Here is a 21311-nt window from a genome sequence, read left to right as displayed (position 1 = left end):
AGGAACGCAACAAACTGCACTTTTCCCTTGCTTTCTGATTAAGGGGAACAGCCAGCAACATCCCTGTATGAATAACGAGGTTCTCTCTAGCCTGATTCTTGCCTGCATATTTATACCTGCCTCTGGAAATTTCCACTACATGCATCTGAAGAAGTGGATCTTTGCACACAAAAGCTTATGCTCCAATACATCTGTTAGTCTATAAAGTGCTACAGGACTCTCTGTCACTTTTGCAGATCCAGACTAACACAGCTACCCCTCTGATACTTCTCAAATATACAGTAGATGTAGCTTGGGAGAACTGCCAAAAAACCAAACAAAACCAAAACCCTTCTACTATGAAGAATTAATCATGCCAGGTGTCCTAAGAAATGTAATTCTCATTGTAATTCTAAAAGTCTTGGCTTAACCTCTGATCATACTGTCTCAAAGTCATGACCATGTCAGTCAATACTGATGCTGAATAGTCACACTGGAACTCCTCAACTATTCATGTCAAAGGTCACTGGAAAGCACTATTTCTCAATTTGCTGATGTGACTTATGGCCTTCTTGTCAAATTTGCTACTCTTCATACATCCAGTCTTCAGCTTGTTACCTCAAATAGGGTTCAGTCTTATGAACCATGCCACATGCACACTGTCCCATTGACTTAAATCTATCAGGGGTCCACCCATTTGTTTATATTCAGACAACTTTCAGATGCATTTCATTGAGCTGTGAAAGTATGATAGACTTCAAGTAGTCAAACTCTTGAGCAATTTTCACACTTACATGTTGCCTCACAGACCTCTGGTTTCCCTCAATGTTGTGCCTAGAATAGGAGGAGAGGAAAAAAACACACACACAGCTGAATGTAGACATAGAATATTCTTTATAAATAAATAGGTGTTTTCTGCTAACAAAAGCATTCTACCATTTTACAATATAGTATTTGATTTATATATTTGTTTTGCAACATATATTTTACTTAATGCCGGTTTAAAAAAATATTGTACCCATAAGATTGTGGTGTAGATAGGTAAATAATACAGGTCATCATTGCTTTTCTTTCTCTCTGGACAGTAGGAAAATAGAAAGGCACCTAGCTGTGAAAGATACTCTTGGACATATTGAGCCATTTCTTTGACACCACCTGATTTCTCATCTATTATAACTTGATAGCAAGCTTGTTAATTGTACAGACTTGCCTTAGAGGGAAAACTTGCTCTTCTACTGTAGATGCAGAGACTGGGCATCAGAACTGGAGTACTCCTTTTGAACAGGGATGGCAAAAAGATCTGAAAGCCATATGGAAGGTGGGATTCTTTGTGCGGCAGGGCATGCCCAGGGGCATCTCTCTGAAGTATGGATTGGGTGTGGAGGGAAGGGGTTTGGCCTTGAACAGCATTTTTTGTAGTATCACTTTGGAGACTGGGAAATATAAACACCTTTAAGTAAAATTCCAAATCGGACAACTTGAATGGAGCTAGGATTCCAGAGTTTCCCCTCATGCAAAACATTACCACAATGTTAACCATAATATTTATGCAATTCCATGACAGACACAAAAAGGTAAATAAGACAACAAACATTTGAATTGTGTCAGCACCCTGGGCTGACTTAAATGTTTGTATTATCATAGCTAGAATTTAGGACCTAAATCTCTCAGCCTACCACCAGGAAGCTCCACCACCTCAAGTTCAAAATACATTAAATCAAACTGAAATTTTTGTGGTGTTATGCTACACAAATTCATGGGCCATACGCTCAGCTGTTGTAAACTGGCAGAGTTTAATGGATGTCGGTGGAGCTACCCCGCTTTACACCAGGCATGGACTGCCCTGAGAAACCAGAATAACTTGGGAAGGAAAACACATATAGGGGTTTGGAGCTTTTCTCTTAAAAAAGAGGAAAGTTCACATTAAACACCTGGGATTACTTCACACTTACTTACGTAATTTAAACAACTGATCCAAGCATACACCTCATCCCTGCAAGAGTGACCCACACTAGGTGTGTGGTTTACACAAGCACACACCAAAGGACAAATTCTGAAAATTAAGGCCTGAAGCCCATTAAGTACCTTCTTAACTTTTTGCACCGACTTCTATGAGACTTGCCAGTATGCCAGTTAAGCATATGCATAAATTGTTGCCAGGATTAAGGCCTAAAAGAGGGTTGCTAACTTTCTAATTCCAGAAACCAAACTCCATTGCCCTGAACACAACCCCTTCCCTTCCTGAGGCCCTACCCCTGCTCAATCCATTCCCACCTTCTCTCATGTGCTCATTTTCACTGAAAAGCTCAAAGAGGCTTATTTACTGTGTGGACAGATGTGTTATGCGAAGTTCTGGTGTTATTTGTTACAGGACACTAGAAGTAGCAGCAAAAGAATAAAAAATGGTAACTTTTTAAATGAAATTTCACAAAAGATTTTCATGGTTCTTTTCTCTCCTCTTCCCATTTTTTGTAACCAGCTCCATGTTTTTTGTTAATTAAACTTACTATAATTTTGTGTGTGGACTTAGGACCACACATTCTCACAGCTACAGTGGGTCCATTACAGGCCCACTCCTGAAGCCGATGGCATACACAGATCCATAGAGCACAACCACAGAAATATACCTGTCCAGATAATTATAGAAATAAATCTGTAGAAACAGACTCCCACACCTATATGCAGATACACAGGTATTCACATGGACACATTTAGCACACACTAACACACATATTTCCACATTATTTAATATTACAATTGTTATTTAGTGGCTAGAGACCCCAATGAAGAGCAGAACTCCCAGGTGATAAATGCTGGACATATATCTAAAAAAAGACTCAGCAAAAAGGAGTTTATAATGTAACTAAACAAAGGTGGCAAAAAAATGTGTGATTTATTGCTGCTTCTGCAATTACTAGTCAACAACGGTCAACAACATTTTTAAGAAATAATGCATTTGTTTTAGCATTTCCTTCCCTTTTAAAATCTTGTTATAAAATGAATACACACCTATTTTATGTCGTCATTTTTTGTGAGTACAAGCCAGCAAAAGGAATAAAAAAGTCAGAAATAGGCTGCAAATTTTATTCACGCAGATATACACGCATGGCATTATACTCACCTCCTTACACAAAGACACGCTGTCTCTTACACACATATAATGCATGCCTACACACAGACACTTTTTCATACATTTTTCCAGGGGCTTCCAGCCAGGTAGGAAACTGAGTGGGCTGAAGAGGAAAAGATGGGATGGGGGTAGAGGATGGGGTGGGAAAGAGGCTAAGGAGGAGAGCAGGGTGGAGATAAGAGGGGGCAGTGAAGGAGCGAGGTGTGTGTGTGTGTGTGTGTGTGTGTGTGTGTGTGAGTGAGAGAGAGAGAGAGAGGGATAAGGGTGCAGGGGGAGGCGGAAGGCTCCAAGTACATGAGGATGTGGTGGGGGCAGAGGAGTATAAATAATGGGAGTGCAGCAGTGTATGGAGGTGAATCAGTAGCGCTGGGAGGTGGAGAGGATGGGTGGGAGAGAGCTGTTGGAGGTAGATGGGTAGGTGTGGGGAGCAGGACAGGATGGGACAGGAGAGGGATGCAGCGATGGTGGGCTGTTGGTGTATGGGGGTTGGGATGGGGAGGAATGCAATGAAAGGGTGGGGATGCAGGGAGTGAGAGAGGGAGGAATGCAGTGAGGATAGTGGAGATGTTTCCCCATTGCCAGCCCTCAAAGATGGGGATACAAATATCTTGAACTCCTGGGTGCCAGACAGACTACAGTTTACCAATGGGAGCAGCACCCGCAGGTGGGGGGCAGGGTAAAACGTGGACTGGCTGCCCAATGGTTATGCTGCCTGCCTTCCGACTCGGGTGCTGCGTGGTGCGGTGGTGCTGCCAGCTGGACAGTCAATGGCACAATCAGTGGTGCACAGCAGAGTTGCCAGGATCCTTTCTTGACTGGATATTCTGGACCAAAACTGGACACTTGGTTACCCCAGTCTAAGAGTAAAATGATTCTATAAGGAAGGTCAATCATACCACTGATTTGAAACCAGTGGAGAGCTCTGTAGCAGTTAATTTGTATGAAAAAAGGCACGGAGGCTCAAGCCTTTTTTTTTAACATTCATAACTGATCCAGCAAGTCCAGAGGTGCCATGACTCAGCCCTGTCACAAATTAAGTGCTGGCACTCTGCTATAAAAACAATGGTCATACAGGATATGCCAGGAGTTGGCTTCAATCATTTTATAAGGGCTGTGCCCTGTAATTGTAAAGGCTTTAATTATCTGCCAGAATTTTCCAGCCCAATCACATCCTTTTCTGAGCTCCAATGCCAAATCTAGGCTGCTCTTATTCTCTGCATTCAGGACTCAATTCTTCAAGGGTTCTGATCTCAGTGAAGCAAAGCATGTGCTTAAAACTTTAAATATATGCATCATTCTTTTTCAGTAGTTAAGATATAATGTGAAATGCCATTAGAACCAGTACCAAGTAGCAGCTGAAATCAATAATTTCTTACCTTCCATTAACAAGGTAACAGATAACTTCAATCGCATACTATGAATATACTAGTACATAATTTGAGGCAAACTATGCCCATAAACAATAACGTATAAGCAGGTGAATGATTTTACTGCATACTGGCATGTCTACTGCTTTGTTTGGCTAGAGACTAAATAGCAGGTTTTCAACCATCCAAAATAATTGGAAATATTCCTATGCAATTGCTCCTAGAATGATTATTTAACAGTTATAATGCACTAGTCATTGTTCTAGCAGCTGTAAACCCACCGTAAATGACAGTTCCATCTCCAACAACTTACAATTAGACATCCTGGTAAGAAGATGAACAATAAAAATGTGAGGTTCAGCACAGGTTAGCTGCGTGTGCAGTTCTTATCCAGCCACTAGCAAGGATATCACCACTCCTGTGCCCTCTATGGCTGTTTCAGTTTAAAAAATAAGTAACTTGTATAGTAAAATAATTGTAATAAAATTCCTCAAGGTACTTTATATGGTCATTCTAAAGGCCACGTTAATGAGCATTTGAATCAGACATTAAGATATCCATGGCCAACAATCTTTTTCAGTATTTTTTTATTGACTCTCATTTTGGACAGAATCTCTCTTGTCTGGTAACAGACAAGGAGTATTTATTTAGTTTTATTTTAGATGGCATTTTAAAAAATTGTCTTTACTTTTTCATTCACTGAAGCTGTAAGGCATTTCCATTTCCTTGTATAAACTTACTTTTTTTAGGCACGATTCATCATAGCACTTAAGCATGTGCTTAACTTTGACCTTAACACTTAAGCATGATGCTTACATTCTTTGTGAATTGGGGGCTTAATCTCCTCCTTTAACTGCCTAGCATGTATACACATTAGGAAACTGCTTTGAAAATTTCTTGGGCTCTCTATGGACTTTATTCTGCATAGTTGGTATTCAATGAGTAACAACATTTTTATCTGTTCACCAGAAAGACAAAGTCCTATCTTGTACATGTATAAGCACACTAATGAGATGCCTCTTTTCCTTACAGCTAAGCTTTTCAAAGATGATCAGTGATACATGAATGTTAGTGTCCAAAGGAAATAAACTTCAGCAGAGTGGTCAAGGGTAAACAGAGTTTCCCCACTTCTCATTTGGGAAACATGGGATTCATCTTCTGAAAAATTAGCTTCATCAAGGAGTGTCAAGATGGCAACAGAAGCTGAGGCACGCAATGTGAACAGTCACCTTCAAAAATCCTGACCGATCCACATACATGCATGCAGGCATACACCCACACCCACACATATTGCTATGTCATGAAAAGCAATATAGTGCTGTATTTGCAAGAACTATATATGCAATTTGATTCTGAGAAAAAAAGTAAGACCCCACCAACTGCATTTTAACCAACAAGACTGTAGTTAAGTCAACTGTCCCAAATCTGGCCTAATATCAAGTGTCTTGGGACTTAAAACCAAAGTGCAGGCCCCCTTCTACAATATTTTCTCCTTTAATATTATATAGTGTAATAAATCTTCCTTTGGTAGGTGGACTTAATACAACTATATACAGGGTGTCCTCAGACATACAACACAATTCGTTCCTCAAAATTGCATGTAAGTCAAAATGTTGTAAATTGAAACTGCTTTTCCCATAGGAATCAATGGTATAAAAGGGGGATTAGTTCCTAAACCAAGGCTTGATAAGCTATTTTATCACAATAACTCATATTTTTCTTCTAAACCAATTATAGATGACTAATGTTACAACATCAATGTATTTACTGTACACTGTGATTTGTAAACAGCATGTTAGAGACGAAAAAATTTCAGACAAAATTTGTATTTGTCCCTTTAAAGTTTTTAGTTTTCAGGTTTGCTATCTGTGTTGATCCTGGGAATACGAGGAAAAATCACAAGTACTGAAGATGGATAAGCCTAATTTTTTCTGTAAAAAGTGACATAGTAGAGAGCAGGGGTCGGCTTATGAACAGGTCATTGCATTTTACCAAGTTTTTTTTAACTTGGGGAGTTGGCAAACTTCAGATCCCAGCCCAGCAGGGGAAACTGCTGGCACTCATGGACATTTTATGTACTTGGAGTATCTGCAGGCACGGGGCCCCTTAGGTTCCAGCGGTTGTGTTCACTGAGTGGCGGGAAGTAGTCATGTCCCTTGACCCGCACTGCTTCCCACAGCTCCCATTGGCTGGGAATGGTGAACAGCACCCAAAAGGGAGATAAGAAGCTCCATTCCTACAGACACTCCAGGTAAACAAAATGTCCTGACATGCCAGCGGCTTACACTGATGAGCTGAGGCCAGAAGTTTGCAAACTGCCAATATAGAGTCGGCTTATGAACAAGTCATTGTGATTTTTACTATTTTTTAAGTTGGGGGGGAGGGGGGCAGCTTATGAATGAATGGGCTTATGGTCAAATATATATATTGTACCTATTTGGTCTCTAGTCCTGTATCAAGAGATCCATTTCTGCACTACATGTACCCCACTGACTTCTGGGGGCTCAACATAGGCACAAAGCCATGATCAGTGCCCTAGTTACCAATTCAGCAAAGCATTAGGCATGTGCTTAATACTAACTAAGCATATGAACCATCTAATTTTGACTGAGCAAAGCATGCTACTGCAGCCTTTTATTTCCTAGGATTTTTACAGAAAGCCGAGCATATGTACTCAGAGAAGATACAGATTTTTATTTTTATTTTATTTTATTTTATTTTATTTTATTTTTGCAGCTGATTAACTAAATTCAAATAGTGTTTAACTACTGGAAGATTAACTGTCAGGGTGCCTATAGCTCTTCTACGAGTTTAACTGTTGCTTAAAATGTAAACAACATTCATTTAAATATGTGCTTAACTTTAAGCATATGTGTATGTTCCCGGAAATCATTGGGACTTCAGCAAAGTACTTAATGAAATCCTATGTGATCTGCTGAATAAAGGTGGCATTAAGCACATGCTAGGGCTTTGCTGAATCGTGGTTTCCAAATGCAGAATTGTTCCAATGGGAATACTCCCCAGTGCTTAGTCCAGGCCAGTTCCATAAACCACGCCCAAACATAAACACTATAAAAGTTTATCTTTGAATTTTAGCAACATGTACAGGCTTGGTTCCTATGGTTTTGAATGTCACCTTTGATATATCTATATTGCCAATACTGAGAGTTACACTGGACGGTTAACAAACATTACTATTTCATTGGGGGAAATATCAATATATCTGCTAGAGGAAATATAGGTTAGGTGGTTTTCAATTACTATAAGTGGATTGGGTTTGTTTGTTTTTTTACATTTTGTAGTATGTTTCAATTGCTTACAATAAACTTAAAAATATTAACTACATGATAACCACAAAAAGAAAATGTTTAGTAGTAATTTGTTAGTATTAACACACACAAAAACTACTTAAAATCAAAGCCAAGAGACCTCTACCACATACGTATACTTAGTTTAAAATGCTTAAGATTAGAGAAATTTTAATTTCTATGACTCGCAACACAGTGGTTTTACATGTTGAGGCGTAGAAAAAAACCAATGTAATAAAGATAACCAATATTCTGTATGATACTCTTATATAGTAGTGCACATGAAAACTCAGCTTAGCAGGAACCAGTTTACTGCTCCAGATGAAGTACCATTTTTAAACTTTAGGGACTATGCTCAGGATTAATACATAGAGAACTGAGAGCTAAGTTTTGTGCAAAAAACCTAACAGGCCAGATCATCAAGTGGTGTAAACAGAGATAGCTCCACTGACATTGGTGAAGCTAAACTGAGTTATGTCAGCTAAGGATGTAGGCTAGTGTTTTCATTTATAAATTAGTTTCTCATTGGCTGATGTCTAAAAATCAATCTCAGCCCAACTTTTCAAAACTAAAACAGAAATACATTTTCTCTCATTAATCTACCACAAAGATTTAAAATTTCTTAATATTTGTTGTAAAAGGTTAGTTAAAAATCAGTATTGTGACTGGATAAACTTTCCAGTTTTGAAAAGTGAACATATTAGCATATGGGGGGATATTTGAAAGAAGCTGTCTTTTATACTAAAGCTGGATGAATAACTGATATTTTTGTTTTGCAGGCACTTCAAAGAAAAAGGATTCAGTTCAACCCAAACCAAAACTGATGAGTATTTCAGCAGAATCAAAAGTCATTAAAGAGCTAGAGGAGGAATTGGTGGTGTTTGTTCTCTTATTACCTTCAGCCCAGTGGCTAAGGAATCCTACTGAGATGTGGGAGACTGATTTCCAATCCCTGGCAGAGGCAGAAATTGAAGACAGGCCTCCCACATCACAGGCAAATGTTCTACTCAACATCACCTACTCCAGCCATTTTGAGAATGGTCCTAAGTCAGCCAAAAAAATTTTGGCTGAAACTATTCAGCAAATTCATGTCAGATTTTTGACTAGTTTGCAGTTAAGTTTTGACTCACTTATGCTTCTGAAAAATATTGCCCAATTCTACTCTAGAGCCCAAATCCTGCAAACTGTTTTATGTGCATGCAGAAATCCTACATCTGTGCAGAGTTCTATTCAAGGCAGTGGGTCTTCCTGCAACAGAAAGGATCTGAATACATGGATGAGGTTGCAGTATTAAGTCTCTTTCTCCTCCTCTCTATTCATGATGCTACATATGTGCTTTTTATTAATAGAACCACCACTAATGCTGCTGCTTTCCTGGAAAGCCACTATCCAATTTTGAACATCTAATTAGGATAGATTCTCAACTACAGTTTTATGAGGTGAACTCCATCAATAGGAGAATCTGGCCCATTATCTCTAAATTATAAGCATGGAAATTAAGTATACCTAATATTTTAGCTGTTTTATTAATCTAAGAAAAGCATTATACATTTTTCCATTAGAAGTCACAAAATACTCTTTTCTAAACAAAATTACTGAATAATCTGATGCTTTTTTGGAGCATGGTGAAATGCTACCACATCAGGTTGGTACTATCATCTAATAACAAAGAAGGAATAACTCACTTATTTATAGTATTTCTAAACAAAAGTCCTTACATTTTCCCCTAAAATCTCATCAGTAAGCCACATATTGTAAAAATAATTCAATCTTCCCTATAATAGGATGTTCATTATCTCTGTCAATCCATATGGCATTATCATTTCAAGACTCAGTAGGTGGTACTCAGCTGTATCTTCACATTCATTATAAGTTACCAATCACAGATAACAACATGTTTTACATTTCCAATATTACAATCCTTCATTTTCTGCTTATCTACTCTTTAAAAGTCTATGCTACAGCAGCGTACTCATTTGTTTGGTCATTTTTTTCACTTCCCTGTGGGCTGGTGATAGTTACTCTTGGATTTGATGGTTTTTCCAGATGACAGTCAATCTAGAGAAAAAAGAGGAATCAGAAACATAGGTATTTTAAGCTTGGCAGATAAGAGACTTCATTGCATGTCAATGTACAATTATGGAGTCCACACCAGAATCTAACAATTCTTCAAGTGAAACAACAGATATGAGGCATGTGCCAACGTAACATTCTAGGGTAGATTATACAAACACGGGGTCCTTCCACCAGATAAGCATATGAATGAATGTGAAAGCAGTAGAACCAGTGTTCAATTTAGAATATTTTCCTGTTTATATCCCTATCTGAGCAAGAAGCCCTTCTAAACCGAACCTCCCAAAGATGGAGTCTCACTTTGTGACATAAGCCCTCTCATACTCTCCAGCCACATGACTGTCCACACCATTCCCAAAAACATTTCATCAACATATCAAGCTCTGAATGTAACAAACCCTACATCTGATGAGAATGCTACTGTTGCATATCTGTCTGATAATCTTTTTTTTTTTTTAATGTTCTTGTGTGTCATACAAATGGGTCAAAATAAATCCCAGTATTCAGAAGCATGACAGAGACTATCCTGAGCATCATGGAAGGTACAGGAACTTTCACTTCTTAATGGTTTACTAGGGGGCTGCACGCTCTGTTCTCCATGTTCGCCAAACCCCCATTCTCCACAGCCAGATTGTGGCCTCCCCTCTTGTCCGTGCCACAGCAGAATGTGGGCTGCCATCAGCCCTTCCTATGGCCAGATGGGGACTGAACCACGGAGCCTGCCCCAGGATCAGGGCTGAAGACAGGACACTGTGGCCAGATGGGGCTGGGCCCCAATTGGGCAGCGTGTCTGGCCAGGGGGAGGGAGAAATTTGGAATCAGGTGTCTGGCCAGAGTGGAGGGGGCAGGAGCAGGCTGGGGGTGCAGTGGGGAAGAGATGCATGAGGCACTGAGGTGCGAGGTCTGGGCATGACGGGTTGGGAGAGACACTTCTTTTCATGCCATGTGCCACTCCGGGTATGTCTACACTACCCCGCTAGTTCGAACTAGCGGGGTAATGTATGCATACCGAACTTGCTAATGAAGCCCGGGATTTGAATTTCCCGGGCTTCATTAGCATAAAGCCGGTGCCGCCATTTTTAAAAGCCGGCTAGTGCGAACCCCGTGCCGCGTGGCTACACGCGGCACGGGCTAGATAGTTCGAACTACGTAGCCATTCCGAACTATCTGTACTCCTCGTGGAACGTGGAACCGGCTTTATGCTAATGAAGCCCGGGAAATTCAAATCCCAGGCTTCATTAGCAAGTTCGGTATGCATACATTACCCCGCTAGTTCGAACTAGCGGGGTAGTGTAGACATACCCTCCCAGGCACTGGAGGATTTCCCCACTGCTCCAATGGGGAAGCTGCCACCTCCACCTGCCTTAGGCTTGGGCTGCCACCTGCTTTGCCTGCCTGGTGCTCCAGTCTCGTGCCCTCCCTCCCCAAGTCCCTCCTCCCCCCAGAAAGATTAAAGTACCAGTTCCGGGTTCCTGGGGAAGGGAGAAAAACGTCCCAAGGCTCTGCACTGGATCTGGCTTGCAAGGAAGTGCACACATGCACTGCTCCCCTCCTCAAAGCAGCGCACACGCTACCCCACAAGCCAGATCCGGCACAGAGCCTCGGTGCTTTCTCCTCCCACCACCCCACAGACTGCCAGCACTGATGCTCTAAGCTTGCAAGGGAGGGGGGGCCATGAGGCTGGAGCACCAGACAGGTGAGGCAGGCAGCATTCCAAGTGCCTGGCCTGAGGCAGGTGGTGGTAGCGGTTAGCATCGGGGCCCCAGACCCAGAAGTAGAAGTGGGGCCGGAGGCAGCGGCAGCGGCAGCTGCTGCTGCTGCCGCTGCCGCCACCCTCTGGCCCTCCTGCAGGGAAGCCAGGCATCAGCAAGGAGTCAAGGACACCCCCCTGCAAGGAGGGTCTGGAGAGAATCCCGAGCCATAGCTGCCGCTTCCACTTCTGAGTCTACGGAAGCTGGGGGGGAGCAGGGCAACAGAGTAACATGATGACATCACTGTCATCCTGAGGGAACAATGTTTTTTATACAGAGAGAGAGACAATTAGAGAGCTGGCCCCAGTTGTCCTACACCTGACACAGGAATTCAGTCAGGAAGTGCCATGCTGCATTTACCTCCCAGCCACCTGTAATCTCAGGAAATCTATCATTTCTCTGGTTACCCAATACATGGGGTAGTCCATCTGTTACTGGCAATTCTGATTCCATTTTCTGTAGCTGAAGACCCTCTCCTATCAGCAAATGGAGGAGTACAGCATCAGGTACCTTCCCTAAGTATGTGGCATGCCTCCCCTAAGGGACAAGACTTGTGTTTTGACATCCCATGAAGAGAAATACCCTGCCTTTAAGATTTTTGTTTAACTGTAATTTTCTATCTGAAAATATGAAAATTAAATACGGTACATCACTAAGGCTGCCCTGAAATGAGGGAAGCAACATTTCTTAAATGCAGCCTCTGTCCAGGGCAACTCAACTAAACAAACAAGGCACTGGTTTCATGAACCAGTAGACATGCTCGTGCACATCCCACTGTCCCCCTGCTATGTCCGACAGAGGAAGTGAAGACTGAAATATACAATCACCCTGCTCTTCTTGAAGTCGTGATTTCTAACACCCTACCTACTGACAAAGATAAGACAAAGGCCTGCCAGAGAGATGGAGCAACAAATACATGAAGAGAGGAACGAGGGGGCATCGGCATCTGGTAGCCTAGGCGGGGAAAGGCTTTGCCTTCCCAAACCACCAGGCATGGTCCCACCCCCACTCCACCTGCTGTAGGAATTCTGGGGGTGGAGTGTTGCTGCTCTGAGCACCTGCCCTCTCTGTGTTCCAGGGGCTGGGGAGGCTGGAGCCATGTAGCTATCTCCCTCCCTGGTGCCCGAGGGCAGGGGAGGCTGGACCTCCACAGCCTCTTTCCTCCCTGGTGACTGCAGGGGCCGGGGAGGCTAGAGCCACTTGGCCTCCTTCTTCCCTAGTGCTCCAGTGGAGGCTGGGGCATGCGCCTTCTTGTCTCTTCTGTTCCCTGTGTGACAGGGCGCACACGCACGGCACGCTGCCCCGCCTCCTCCTCTCCCCATGATGGGAGGGGTGAGGCCTCAACAGAGGGGGCAGGGCTGTAGGTGGGGCTGGGGGCCACGTGTGGGGGGAATTTGATAGCAGCTTTCAACTATCAAATGGATGGTGCCAGTCTGATCTCAGTGGTGGCAGATAACAGAACAAGGAACAATAGTCTCAAGTTGCAGTGAAGGAGGTTTAGATTGGATATTTGGAAAACCTATTTCACAAGGAGGGTGGTGAAGCACTGGAATGGGTTGCTAGGGAGCTGGTGGAATCGCCCTCCTTTAGAGGATTTTAAGGCCAAGCTTAACAAATCCCTCACTGGAATGATTTAGTTGGGGTTTGCCCTGCTTTGAGCAGGTAGTTGGAGTACATGACCTCCTGAGGTCTCTTCCAACCCTAATCTTCTCTAAGTCTATGGTTTGCCAGTTGAAGAAAGTATTCTGCAGTTGTAGCCATAAAATTGTATATGAGGGAAAATAGCTTTCCTGCAAGTTGAAACTCCATGAGACTCCAAGGCTACGTCTAGACTGGCATGATTTTCCGGAAATGCTTTTAAAGGAAAAGTTTTCAGTTAAAAGCATTTTCGGAACAGAGTGTCTAGATTGGCATGGACGCTTTTCCGCAAAAGCACTTTTTGCGGAAAAGCGTCCTTGGCAAATCTAGACGCGCTTTTCCGCAAAAAAGCCCCGATTGCCATTTTTGTGATTGGGGCTTTTTTGCAGAAAACAAATCTGAGCTGTCTACACTGGCCCTTTTCCGCAAAAGTTTTGCGCAAAAGGGACTTTTGCCCGAACGGGAGCAGCATAGTATTTCCGCAAGAAGCACTGATTTCTTACAGTAGGAGCCAGTGTAGACAGTGAAGCCAGTGTAGACAGCTGGCAAGTTTTTCCAGAAAAGCGGCTGTTTTTCCAGAAAAGTGGCTGATTTTCCAGAAAAACTGGCCAATCTAGACACAGCCCAAGTGTAAGGGCGCCATCGTGGCTCAGTTGGACTAAACTGGCAGTACAGAGAGCTAGTGCTGGAATAAATGAGGCAATATCTTTTTTTTTTTTTAAAGGTTGAAAGAATAAGCTATTACCTGGTTTTGATTGTCAAAGTCCTCTTGTGATTTTGTTTCTTCTTCAGGATGAAGATCATTGTAATCATTAAACTGCTCCATTTCCTCACCATTTTCTTCATTTGTTTCACCATTTAAGTGGAAAGGGCCCTCTTCCTCACATTGTTCAAGATTCTCTTCTTCCTGCTCTTCTTCATAATTCTCATCTGTTTTCTCAAGATTATTTCCATTAACAGCCTCGCCTGTTTCCTCTCCCTGATCTCCTCCATTCATTTCTCTTTCATCTTCCTCTTCTTCCTCTTCATTTTCTTCCTCATCTACTATTTCTGCTGGTCTCTGATGAAAGGAAGAGCAGCATTATGTCATTTTCAAACATCTTTAATCAAAACACCCAAAGCAATCTCATAATAGGATATGTTTTGGCTGGAGCCTTTCTATTGTTGATTCATGCAGTGGCTGGCAGAACATTCATGAACTGGGTGGCTGTGGCCCCACCCTATAGATGTTTGTGTGAGGGCAAGATTGGAGGGCTTTGCAGCTGGTCACAACGTCTCAGGATATAGGAAATTTGAACTGATAAGACAGAGGTCTCAGTGGTGTCCTAGTTTGAGGTTACATCCCAAGGGGGAAACCCATCACAAGGAGATGGAATATGACCTGCAAGGTGGTCATGAAAGGTCAAAGAAAGGCACAAGGCAGAAGTACAGCATCTTGTCCTGGGCCCTCAGGGATAAGCAAGTCCTCATTGCTGATAAAGTAATACCATTTAATCAAAGAGTTTAAAGATTGAGGCAAATACAAACTAGATTAAGTCAATCCTTTCCTAAAATCAACTGTCAGAAAAATCATCTTGCCGTTCAATGAACTACACACACTGTCCCCACCACAGAGCTGGCTTAGGTATTTTTGCTTAGATTGCCATCCTTTATTTCTTCTCACCCCTCTTGAGTGAAAGGGGGTGACTGCCTCCCATTTCTTCCTCTGAACTTCATCAGAATCTAAAGCCAACTAGCACATTTCAAAAGAGTCTCACTCAGCCAAGGGTATTTGGAATTTTGTGGTCATTAGTCGATTGTTGAGATAAGCCAATAACTGCTGCAGAATTTATAAAATAAAAGTCACAGAACAATCTATTAACCTTGCTGCTTACAACAACACTAACATGCCGAAAAATTTAAGCATGCATTAATAAAAGGCACTATAAGAATGTTATTAAGTGATCAGTGGTCTCCTGATTAAATGTCTGACCTTTGCCATAACATTTATATAGCTACATAATACAATTATATTCCATTGACACCCTATCATATAGAGCATGTCACTTTACTGCAGTGAGCCAAAGAATCACCAGCTACCAAAGATATTACATTGTAGCATGACTAGCTAGACAAAGAATCAAAAAGGTGGCTTTTAAAGCACAATGATCTTAACATGTTCCTTACTTATGTGTTCATGACTCTCTTTTATCTGATAGCATCAAATTGGCCCTATTACTGCTAATATAAAAACTAAGCAACATAAGCCTTTTTATACATCTGTAAAAGAAGCCTGGAGTGTAATAACCCACAGCTAACTGAGCCAACTATTGTAATTGCCAGCAATCTAAGATAACATAAAATCCTTGATCTTAGTTCTTAGAAGTTACCTACTATTCATTCTCCTATGTGTTACTTATTAATGTATTCCAATAGCTTCTCACAATGGACATTTTTTTCACCCTTCCCATGTTCACATTAAGAAACCACTAGATTTCAAAATCAGCATAATATTCAGTTTCAAAATTCTTTCGACAGCTGCCCAAAGAAGAAATCTCTCTCACCAGGCTTCAAACCCCTGACTCTGTTCTCTCTTTACCTACCTGTCTTATAGGTCTACATATATGTTTCTCTTCAAAAGTCTGGGAACGAAGGGGGCTTTGAAGCACACAGAGAAAGTTAATAAATCTGGATCTGATGAACTAAGGGGCGGAGGAGAAAGTGAATCCCAAGAGTAAGGTACCCCTCGTTGAAAACACATTTTAACCAGTGGATCTCCAAATTATTTAAATCTTAGTCTACTTTAGACACTGTCTCTTCCTAAGATATGTAGTGCATCTAACAGTTACAAGTGCAGCAGAATTATAGAGAGACGATACCTAAAGTTTACCCTTTTGGGCCCCTAAATGATTTACATCCCACTCTATTTAGCAGTTCAGAGACTGAAGTAATACCTTGAACTCTGACCAGAAACTTACAGAATATGAGTGCATCACTCTCAGATACTTTCAACAGGTCACATCTCGTTTAGCCTGAACTATATTGGTTGAGAACTGGGATGGTCCAAAACAAGGTACCAAATTCCATCATTGTGAACAAAATATTTTAATAGTGACTGAAAGACTCAGAGGATATTTTTTAATGCTTAAGTATATTACAGCATTCATTATTACTATGAATAACAAAAGTATAGTTAGTTACTTTTACAGAAACTGAAAAGTGATGTGCATGTATCATATTTCAAGCTGGCCATACCTGATTAAGGATGTTTATAGAGTATATTTAACTTATCATCCCCAAAGGAAAAAGGCCTTTTTATCATGCACAATTTGTGTATGCAACGATGTACATAAGTCTGAAACAGTGGACCCAAAACTTTTTACCTTGAGCTTTCCCTTACCCGGGTCTGCCTCCGCCCTCTGGAATTGAGGCCATTGATTCAGAAGAGGGAACATGAACTAGGGTAAAAGGCCAAAGCTCAGGGCAGGAGCTGGGGCACAGGGAACAGAGCTCCAGGCATAGAAACAACCAACAGGACACCAGGCACAGGGCTAGCAGCTGGGACTGGGAGCAAAGCTGGGTGGCACTTCCTCCTTAGTTCCCATGAGGGGTTGACCCAGGTCCAAGCCATGCCTCCCTGAATATTCTTTAGAACCCCTGTAGGGGGCATGCCCCACCATTTGGGGATCTCGGATCTAAAATATTCTACACAGGCCTGTCAATGGGGGGAGGGGGCAAAGGGTAGAGTTGCCCCAGAACCCAGCAATTCAAAAGGACACCTGAGGTTCCCAGCTGCTGCTATCACAGAAGCGGAGGTAGCCAGAGTCCTTGGCCACTGCCGGAGCACCATACGGTGTGCTCCAGGAAGCTCTGAAAGCTGGCGGGAAGATGAGCCACTGTGCAGCCCACTCCAGGCAGTGCTGAGGAACAGAGAGCCAGCCCATGTCACCTTCCACAGTGGCCCAGCAATTCTGTTGGTCCCCCGACTACATATGAAATGTCTCTTACAGTGCACAATACATCTATTACAATAGAACCTTCACCTTAGAAACCTCTCTGAAATGCAGACTGTCCCTAACTGAACAAACTGTGACAATTGTTCTTTCAAAAGCTTATAACTGAAAGTTGACTTACAGCTTTAAAACTTCACTATGCAGAAGACAAACACTGCTTTTAACCATCTTAAATTTAAATGAAACAGGCACAAGAAGTTTTCTTATCTTGTCAAATCTTTTTCAACTTTCCCTTTATTTTTAACACCATAATCTATACATTCTTTTGGTACATTTATTTTCTGGCTTTGAGATGTCTTGTGCCTCTGACACCTACCTTGGTGTTCTCCCCTGACCCTGTTCAGTTAGTTTTATCTGCCAGCCTTTCAGTGGTGGCTAGCTTCAATCTTCAAAATAACCAGCATACAGCATTCCCATGCACAATTGTTGTGGACAAAGTGAGGTCTCAGTGCCACAATACTGGGCCATTGATAATGGTGTCTGCACAGCATGTAATACTCCATCAATCTGAAACGAAGCTGCATTGTGTCGTAATGCTGCTCCTGTCAAAATGCTGCAGTGGGCACATCTATCAAAGCTGGAAATTTTACCTTCCAGCAACAGTGTAGATATACCCCAAGAGACAACTGAGTAAAACCCATGTGTGACGGACCCAGCAGGGTCCGCACTAGGAGCGGGGGAGGCCCCCCCCTCCCCAGCGGAAAGCGGCGGCCAGGGACGGCCAGAAGCCGCTCGGCGCGGCTCCGCCGCGGCCAAAGGCAGGGGCGGGCGCGCGCCGGAGGAAATGGGGGAAGCCCCGGGCGCCCGGGAGACGTCCGGCGAGGGCGCCCCGGTTTACGCCCAGGGTGGAAGCCGCGGGCGCGCTCCGGCGAGAGCCGCGCGGGAATAACCTGGAGGGGGCGGGGCTGACGCCCCTGACGTCACCCGCCCGCGCCCATAACAGGGGCACCGAGACGCCCAGGCCGGGGGAAGCGAGCGGGCAGCCACCCTGGCTTCCCGGCACCCCAAGCACCCGGCCTTCCGGGCGACAAAAGGGGACGACCCCGGCAGCTGGAGACTTGCCCTGGGACGAGCCCGGCGTTTGCGACGGGGTAAGTGATTTGACTCTGTGCCGGCCCGGGGGACCGGCGCAGCGGGAGTGGAAGGAGCCCGAGGCGGGACCGTTTTGGCGCCCGTGGGCAGGCGAGTTTCGGGCGGCTGCCCCGCCTGCCGTGGGGGGAGCGCTTTAAAGCACCCATCCCACTTAGGGCCTCGGGCTGGGACCCGGTGGTGAGGGCGGGCCCGGGTCCCCCACTCCCCCACGCCCCGACCTCAGTGCAGGTCCACAAGGCGGCGACGGCCGCACACACCACCCCTCCCCTTCCCTGCGGAGAGGGACAGTGAGACAAGGGGGCAAGACTAGAGGGACGGCTCAAGAGCCCCGGTCGGGCCCCCGGCCGGGGGCCGCCCGGGAAGTTACCGGCCCGGGTCCTCCGAGCCCCCTCGGCCCTACTCGGGGCGAGGGGTGATCGCACCCGGGCCCGGACTCGCCCGTGAACCCCGGAGGGCAGGGTAACTGGGCGTTCCGAAGGCGGTGGGTTCGCGGAGCCCCACCCCACCCCGCCGGCCCAGCCCGTGGGATCCGGGGTGTGGAGCTCGCACCCTTAAAACCCGCTACACCATGTTACTCAGCAGACAGGAGGAAAGAGTTGCCTCACCCCTGGTAAGAATGCAAGCAAAGACAATTGTGATCAACTAACAGCTGGGCAGTGGCCTATGTAAAATAAATTTGCTGATGTAATTTGTTTTCCCTATGGACAGGCAGCCACATCACAAAATAACACTAGCACAACTGGCACCCTTGTTGGCAGTTTCAGAAGAGTCAAGGATTAAACAACTGGGGAGACAATTACCCCGTAGTGCTCCTTGAGATAGTCCCTTTAGGTGAGAATTAGGACATACCGATAGAGCAGCTTGGGGTTCGCTGCTACTCCCAATGAAGTGTCTGTCTGAGGTACTTTGATAAGCAGAGCAACTGAGCCACCAGAGTTGTCAATGCCTTACTTTTAATAAGCATCCAATGCACACACACAAAAACCAGAAGAGGACAGGGAAAGAGACCTGAATAACATAATTAGAATTATGCTGAAAGAACTGATGGGAAAGGGATAGGTATAGGACTCTGTCTTTTTACAGTGTGTATAACTGACCGTTCTTTTGCCTCCCAGTCATAGCAACTCACAGTAAGGAGTTTTCCTTTTGCATGATAGCAAGACAAAGAAAAGATGTACCACAAATAGTACAGAAATGTTAGAATTAAATGGGCTTATCTTGTAAAAAAAAATATTTTCAAAATTCACTAATATTACTATACATAGAGAATTACAAAGCTCAATTTTCAGACTAGGTCTTCATTTTTGTGGGCACAATTCTATGCGCTTAGAGAATTGTCAATGCAAATATTGCCTACATTAAAAAGTAGAGGCTTGATGCAAGATACTTATCTTGTATAGAGAGCCACAGAAGTTAACGGTGCTATATCAGTTTGCACTGGCAGAAGATCTGGCCCCTGGTTTACAAATCAGGCCGATGGTGTTCTAACAGAAGCTTAATGTAGAGCAGGAGTAAATTTAAGTTCACATTCAAGTAGTATGATTACTCAGTAGTATTTTGAAATGTTCACAAAGGACTTAAAAACGGAGGTGGTATTCAATTGCATTCATCAGGGCACCATTCATTAAGTGCTATGGTTACCAAGTGCCATCAAAATTCCAAAAAGCAATAAATCACAAAGACTTTCTACAATGAGGCATTTACTTCCAATCAGTTGGTTAGTCCCATAGCTGCTATTAACATATTATAGAGTCCAATATCACAAAAATTCTTTTCAGGGTAAATATTTATATGGTATTTTAAAATTATTTTTCCCCAAGTAGAAGCCATTTTAATGTCAATCATAATTTTGCATTACTAAAACCATTTCCAAATGTTTACTCAGACAATGAAGTAGGCAACAAAATCTAAATGGTCACAAATAATATGGTATACACATCTCATGAATACAACATTAGGCCCACGTAGCTTTGAGACAACCACCACCTTTAAAATATAACTATTACTCAGTGAATAGTGCTTTGTAGATATGTAGCATATATTCCAAAAGCAAAAACACTTTGTTCCAAATCCAGTTAGGGTTGCTAAGTGACAACATCACTTACAAAACCCAAGCACTTAAAAGCAAGGAAATGAGCATTAAGGACTAAGTCTTACACTTCCCACATAATAAGTATGCTGTTATTACTGAGTATAAAAAAATGTGTTTACCATCATGAAGCCAGTAACTTCAAACTGAGCCATTTGGGTGTGTTTTAGATCTTATTTCGTTATGCCAATTTCAGTATTTAAGCATATAGTCCTGGATTTTCATAAATGCTCAACACCCACAAGTCCAAATGCAGTTAGTAGGAGCAGTGGTGCTCAGTACCACTGCAAAATATAAGGCTTTCAAACTCTCTTCCTCAGTTACATGGAAAAAGGATCTCTGCACAGTCTCCTTAGGCCAATAAGCCATTTTGGTAAGGAATAGAAGAACCATTTTAAAACATCCTGGTGTTTTTTCACATTTGAGAAGTAGCCACGCTAGCTCAGAGGGTCAAGGATATGTTTTCCTTCATCTGTTTCACTAGCAGGGAATCGTGTCTATTTTTAAATAGTGACAGTCTGAGTCAGTGTTAAAACATCTACATTTCCAATTTTATGGATCAATGTGATTTATTGGGCAGACATAGGAAAATGAAATGTTAGACAGCTGGCAAATGTTTCAAAAGGAGCTACTTTGAAGTCTCAACAAATTTGTGTTTAACTTTACTTATACAGTTTTCAAGAAGAATTCAACAGGCAATGAGAATTAAATCTACAGATTTGAAAGTCTGAGGATTTTTCTGGGTGGGGTATATTACAAAGGGGAAATCAGAGTTGATTTTATACCACCTCTCATATACACATAAAATCACATATATCCATAAATCCAGGACTCAAATCCTTATCCCACAATTTCCTGAGCCAAAGGAAAATCTGTTCTCTTTCTCAGCAGC

At 42.9% G+C, this 21311-nt stretch overlaps 1 protein-coding gene across 4 annotated transcripts in view; it reads right to left on the bottom strand.

Moving 5' to 3' along the window:
• Nucleotides 1-856: 856 nt before the first annotated feature.
• DCDC2 (doublecortin domain containing 2) overlaps nucleotides 857-21311 on the bottom strand; it is a 119576-nt gene continuing 99121 nt past the window's right edge. For all 4 annotated transcript variants that reach the window (XM_075921152.2, XM_075921153.2, XM_075921151.2 and 1 more), the window contains 2 exons: nucleotides 13992-14306; nucleotides 857-9842 (listed from right to left, as the gene is read on the bottom strand). In XM_075921152.2, the coding sequence (XP_075777267.2) occupies nucleotides 9738-9842; nucleotides 13992-14306 (420 nt within the window). In that variant the 3' untranslated portion in view covers nucleotides 857-9737. The remainder of the gene's footprint in view (nucleotides 9843-13991; nucleotides 14307-21311) is intronic.

This window comes from Pelodiscus sinensis, chromosome 2 (assembly GCF_052426305.1).
Source record: "Pelodiscus sinensis isolate ZL-2025 chromosome 2, ASM5242630v1, whole genome shotgun sequence".
In the NCBI taxonomy this organism is placed as follows: Eukaryota; Metazoa; Chordata; order Testudines; family Trionychidae; genus Pelodiscus; species Pelodiscus sinensis.
Note: the sequence above shows the minus strand (reverse complement) of the source record. Positions and strands in the feature narration are given on the sequence as shown.